Source organism: Siphateles boraxobius, unplaced genomic scaffold (assembly GCF_051911475.1).
Source record: "Siphateles boraxobius isolate OS27281-9 unplaced genomic scaffold, OSU_SipBor_1 41, whole genome shotgun sequence".
NCBI classification, from domain to species: domain Eukaryota; kingdom Metazoa; phylum Chordata; class Actinopteri; order Cypriniformes; family Leuciscidae; genus Siphateles; species Siphateles boraxobius.
This window is the reverse complement of record NW_027509042.1, coordinates 36,794,238-36,800,493: the sequence shown is the minus strand read 5'-3', so window position 1 is coordinate 36,800,493 and position 6,256 is coordinate 36,794,238. Positions and strand designations below refer to the sequence as shown.

The 6,256-nt window shown below is 49.9% G+C and overlaps 1 protein-coding gene across 8 annotated transcripts in view; it reads right to left on the bottom strand.

The window, feature by feature from the left end:
* Positions 1-3,256: 3,256 nt before the first annotated feature.
* The window catches only part of dock9b (dedicator of cytokinesis 9b), a 125,396-nt gene continuing 122,396 nt past the window's right edge, over positions 3,257-6,256 (bottom strand). For all 8 annotated transcript variants that reach the window (XM_077199334.1, XM_077199330.1, XM_077199333.1 and 5 more), the window contains exon 53: positions 3,257-4,278. In XM_077199334.1, coding sequence (XP_077055449.1) covers positions 4,153-4,278 — 126 coding nt within the window. In that variant the 3' untranslated portion in view covers positions 3,257-4,152. The remainder of the gene's footprint in view (positions 4,279-6,256) is intronic.

Here is a 6,256-nt window from a genome sequence, read left to right as displayed (position 1 = left end):
CGGCACACCTGTGTTCGGCGGCTGCTGCCTCTTGGACAGGGGATCCTCGTCTCCCCTCTCAGGCCTGTGGGCAAGCCGCTTCCTCTTTTCATGGCATGGTGTTGCTACAGGTCTATCAGGCCAAGAGGCACTCATGGACATGCACTAGGGTAGCCTAGATCGTGCGCTCTTGAATGAGCTCCACACCACAACAGACTTAGCCCTCCATGGCAAAAGCGTTGCGGCTTGTGCGATCAGTCTAGCGATGTCCACCCTGGTGGTCCAGGAGCGCCATCATTGGCTCAACCTGGTTGATATGACGGATGCGGACAAGGTTCGGTTACTGGTTGGGCCAATTTCCCAGGATGGGCTGTTCGGCGACGCGGTGGAGAAATGCGCCCAACAGTTCTCTGCTGTCCAAGTGCAGACGGAGGCCATCCGGCACATCCTGCTCCTGCGGCCCGCTGCTGCCTCCACCCCGCTGCCGGTGGTAATTCCTCCGCCTGCTCACCGCCGAGGGTGTCCCCCTGCCGCCACTTCCGCTCCCGCTGGGCCTTTGTAGCAGCCTCCACCCAGGCCTCAGCGTGGAGCAAGCCGCAGGCAGACCGCATAGCCTGTTTTAGCCACTGCCAAAACAAATGGCAAGCATAAGGGTGGCCTCCGTTCCTGGGTCCCGTTCCTGGGTCCGAAGAGGGTCAGACTGGCGGTGTGCGACCATGTAAAGCGGTTTGAGGATCCGATTACGCCTTCTCCCGTACCCCCTGCCGAACCGTGGAGACTTCGATAAATCCAGTTCCTCTAGCCGGTTTGAAGACCGGCTTTTACAGCTAGTACTTCATTGTACCCAAGAAAGGTGGTGGGTTACGGCAATTCTTGGACCTGCGAGTTTTGAATCGGGCCCTTCACAAGCTTCCGTTTAAAGTGCTAACACAGAGACGTATTTTCAAATGCATCTGTCCTCCGTCTCCATCCTGCCACGACACAGGCCATTCCTGCGCTTTGCGTTTGAGGGTCGTGCGTATCAGTACAAAGTCCTACCCTTCGGGCTGGTCCTGTCGCCCCGCGTCTTTACGAAGATCGCGGAGGCAGCCATTGCTCCCATGAGAGAGCATGGTGTTCGTATCCTCAAATCTCGATGACTGGCTGATACTAGCTCACTCTCGAGAGCAGTTGTGCGAACACAGGGACTTGTTGCTCCAACAGCCAGTTGAGTCTTTGGGTCAATTGGGAAAAGAGCAAACTCGCCCCCGTGCAATGGACCTCTTTTCTCGGTATGGAGCTGGACTCGGTCCAACAGACGGCACGCCTCACAGAGGAACGTGTCCGGTCGGTGCTGAACTGCCTGAATACTATCAAGAGCAGAACAGTGGTCCCACTGAAATCTTTTGAAGCGAGGTCTCCCTCCATCCTCAAAGTGTATGTTGCCTCTATTGCCGCACATCACGCTGCAGTGGATGGGAGATCCATGGGAATGCACAACCTGATCGTCAGGTTCCTGAGCTGAGCGAGGAGACTGAATCCGCCTCGCACCCCCTCCATACCCTCTTGGGACTTATCTCTGGTGCTGATCGCACTGCAGAGACCTCCCTTTGACCCTCTGCAGGCAGCTGAGTTAATATTCCTGACTTTAATAACAGTTCTTCTGCTTGCTTTGGCCTCCATCAAGAGGGTAGGGGACATGCACGCATTTTCGATCGACAAATTGTGCCTGGAATTCGGGCCGGCTAACTTTCACGTTATCCTGAGACCCCGGCCTGGATATGTGCCCAAGGTTCCTACCACTCCTTTTCGGGACCAAGTGGTGAACCTGCAAGCGCTGCCCCCAGAGGAGGCAGACCCAGCCCTGGCTTTTCTCTGTCCCGTCTGCTCCCTGTGGTTATATGTGGACAGTACGCAAATCCTCAGGACCTCAGACCAGCTCTTTGTCTGTTACGGAGGCCAGCAGACGGGAGAGTCTGTCTCCAAGCAGAGGTTGGCCCACTGGATAGTGGATGCCATCATCTCGGCGTATGAGTCCCAAGATGCACCTTGTCCCCCGAGACTGCGAGCTCACTCCACTCGAAGTGTAGCCGCTTCCTGGGCGTTGGCGCAAGGTGCCTCACTGACAGATGTTTGTAGAGCTGCGGGCTGGGCGACACCTAACACGTTCGCTGAATTCTATAGCCTACGTGTCGAGCCGGTTGCTTCCCATGTGCTCTTTTCACATAGAAGCCAGTTAACACCGTAAGCACTGCTTGAAGTGTCGGCTTGCTGCGCCATTCCCCTCCTATGGACTGGATACTTGCACCATTCTCGTTCCAGTTGAGTTCCCCTTTAGCCGAACCCTGTAAAGTTCTCCCCTTTGGCGTTGGACGTGGAAGAGTGTCCGATGCTAGGCCTACCACTCGTATGCACTGGTGGAACTTGTGCTAGGCTGGGACCATATGTTGTGATCCCTACGGCGATCCCATATGTGTATTCTTCCACAGTACGGCTCCCTGCAGCGAGCCCGTGTCTTTCCCTTATCAGGGCTTGCTCTGCCGTCGCTGGATGGTTGAGTCTCCCCCTGTTAAAGGCTGGAGCCACCTCAGTGGCATTCCATATGTTGTACTGCACGGTAATCCACCCAGTCCATATGTGTATCTCCATGTTACCTCCCTGCGGGCTGTATGTGGCTTCCGTAGCGTCCCACCTTCCATCAAAAGGGCATGCTTTCCCAGTGTTATCCAAGTCTAACTGAGTGGGTCTTACGGAACAGATGTGACTTCCCTAGCCAAAGCCCTGTCCCATCTCCGCCTCAATAATGCGGGGGAATCAGGAGGCTTTTGTCTAGGCAATGGAAGGTGGCAGCACTAGTGGCATTTAATTGGGATTCCAATCAGTCGACACGTCGACTACGTCGAATGTGAGCGACTAAAAGGGACGTATGTAACCCTTGTTCCCTGGAGGAGGGAACGGAGACGTAGTCCCGTTGCCACTATTGCTGGACCACCACTGACTCCAGGCTCCGCTTGGCTCCTCAGCGAAAAATAACTGGTGCATGCATCAACTTCCATAATTATACCCGCGCCGCGGGGCGGAGTGTGAAATGCAGATCTAGCACGCCAATGTGCATTGGCTTAACAGTACTCGAAGATGACAGGCTCCCTAAGCGTGATCCCAATCAGTCGACATGTCGACTACGTCTCCGTTCCCTCCTTCAGTTACATACATAACCGAGACTTTCACAATAATAAAGAAGAACATATAATAAATATGTTTATAGGGAGCAACTTTGAATGAAAAACAAGAACTTATGTAAGATAATACATTTTATTCAGAGATTTTAGGGACATTAATATCTTTCAAGAACAGATTCTTTTAAATAAAAATACCCCCCATATCTAACCCCCAATACAAAACAATTTACATTTAAACAAACATAAATGGTTATAAAAATCCTTGTTTATTCTTTTGTCCACATATATATATATATATATTTCACATCTAGCCTTTGGCAAGAGATCTTAAGGGAACCAAAACAATACAAAGACAGAATTATTGCACCTCAGCTACAAAGAAACAGCACTTGTTCCTTGGCTTTAATCTAAACAAGGGGAAAAAATGGAAGTGTGGGCTAAAAAGCTTGAATGGCTCAGGCGATCATGGGTATTTTGTACAGTAAAGCTCAAACTTCCTGCTACACTAATACACAGTTATATTATCTTTGCTACCAATCGATGGACCGCTACTGCCTCGGACACAGGTGGTGATGTCACAGCTTCTCTCTCAGCACAGAGCAGCAATTAACTTCCGGAATTGGGAAATAAATGGAAAGATGAAGCATGAAAATGTAAGAATGTAAAAGAAAAAAGGCATTTTTTTTTTCAAGTTGTTCTTGTTGTGGAAATAAAAGTGATAGTCTCTACAGGAAACACCTGTGAAAAGAGGACTGGAGAGGATGAGAGAAGAACAAAAACACCCTCTTTAAATGATGTCAGTCATATGGGAATAGTAACAGGCATTCCAAAGACCGGACACACCTGATCTGTCCTCATGTCCTGGATTCTGATAGATGGGCAATCCAGACTGAGTAGAAACCAGGCTGACAATGAAATACCATTCTTTTTTTGTTCTTCCGCTTTCGATGCATTACAGTCTCTCTGTCTCTCCGGCTGTGGGAAGGGTCAGAGCTTTAAGGCTAGGGGTGAGAAGTCACACGGAGGAGGCGGAGCTAGGCATGCCATGCAGGGTGGTGCCGGTGGGCGTGCCACTGATGGCATTGAAAATATGCAGCGAATCAGAAAGCGTGCTCTTGGTTCCACCCTCAACAGCAGAGATCTGACAAAGAGGAAGAGTGCAGGATGAGAAAGAGCACTGAAACTTGAGGTGTACTGAATTTTTAAAATTTAAAAAAAAATTTTTTACCATCCGATCTACAAAGGCCAGCACAAAAGAGAGAGAGAACGAGTGGATATTAAACATAAACCAAACATTCACGGTAAACTACTAGTGTATTTCTTATTCCATGTGTTTCCATTGGTGTAAAGGCCCCGATATACTTCAATTGAAATCGAAGAATGACTGGTGTGATGTCATTTCGAACAAAATGAGGCCAAAATTAAGTTCATTTGGAGTTTGTTTCGAAAATTTTAAACAGCTTTCCAAAGCAAACTTTCCGAAAAAGTTTGCTCAAGCTGGTAACGAACTACGATTTGCCTATGTCGACTACGTAATAGGCAGGCTCTGAAGCCCTGCCTTCTTTGATGGGGAAATCTTCCGTTCAGTTTGTTAAGGTCAGACATGAGTAAAAACATGAACACAATGGAGAGCTGCTTTATAGTAGAAACTGAAGTTGTAATTCTAACGACACTGACACAGTTTTTTTTCATGATTAATATACAGTAAAACGATACTCGGTTACTAACGTAACCTCGGTTCTCTCTAGAGAGGGAACGAGTATTGCGTAAGTTTAGCTTACGCTACGGGAAAGATTCATCTTCTCGAGATACTGAAGCCAAAAAATTATCCTTAATTTTGTATAACTTGTCAACGCAGTGCAGCAGCTAGCAGACCTAGAGCAGGCCATCTCGCGTGCTCATTGGCTGCCCTGCGGGCAACTGCTGCAGCCTACCAGTGCGCCCGGCGTGACGTCACGCCCAATGAAGGGCGCCCGCGCCTTTATAGCGTCACAGCCCACCAGATAGGCGTGGCTTAGCGTATAAAATAGGGGCTGTAGGCTGAATTCTCTGGTTTTTCGACGACTGAAGCGAAGTCGCTCGTGGCGTGAGCACGGCCGGTTACGCAATACTCGTTCCCTCTCTAGAGAGAACCGAGGTTACGTTAGTAACCGAGTATCGTTCTCTTACGAGAGGTTCTCTCGTATTGCGTAAGTTTAGCTTACGCTACGGGAACACTTTGTCAACGCCGTGCGCGCCAAGCATCCACATGAGACCCCGAGCTTAAGGGGAACCCCATAAGTGGAAAAAATAAGGTGGCCAGCCACGCGGGCCATCACTTGTACATAAGCACACATAGGGAATACAGAGCAGCGCGCCGGTCTGTATAGTCATATGGCACATACCCTACTTAGTGCAGCTCAACCAGGAGAGCTGAGTCATGAACGTGATCTGAGCAGGAGATCTGGGCAGAATACACCTCTTTTCAGACTGACAACAGTTTAGCCTGCAAGGCAGGAACTTCTAGGTTGTAAAAACCTGACAAAGGTAGACGGGGAGCTCCAGCCCGCCGTTACACATATGTCATGGATAGAAATTCCACTGGACCATGCCCACGACGAGGCCACACCTCTCGTGGAATGAGCCCTGATGCCCAGAGGGCATTGCAGGCCTTTTGACGCGTAAGCTGCCGCTATAGCGTCCACTATCCATCTGGACAGGCTCTGTTTCGAGGAGGCAAGCCCCTTGGCGCGCCCACCAAACGAAACGAAAAGCTGTTCCGAACGCCTGAAGGAGGCGGAGCGCGTAATGTAAACCCTCAGCGCTCTGACAGGGCAGAGGAGATTCACATCACTTTCGCTGTCAGATGCTGGCAGAGCTGACAGCGAAATAACTTGCGCTCTGAATGGAGTGCCCATCACTTTAGGGACATAACCATGTCTAGGTCTGAGGATGACTTTAGAGTCATTTGGTCCGAACTCAAGACACGACGCGCTGACAGTCAGCGTGTGCAGATCCCCTACACGTTTTACTGACGACAGTGCAGTCAGAAAAACGGCTTTTAGTGATAGATATTTCAACTCCACGGGGTCTAGTGGTTCAAATGGAAAAGCTTTCAGGGCCTCGAGGACCAGTGAAAG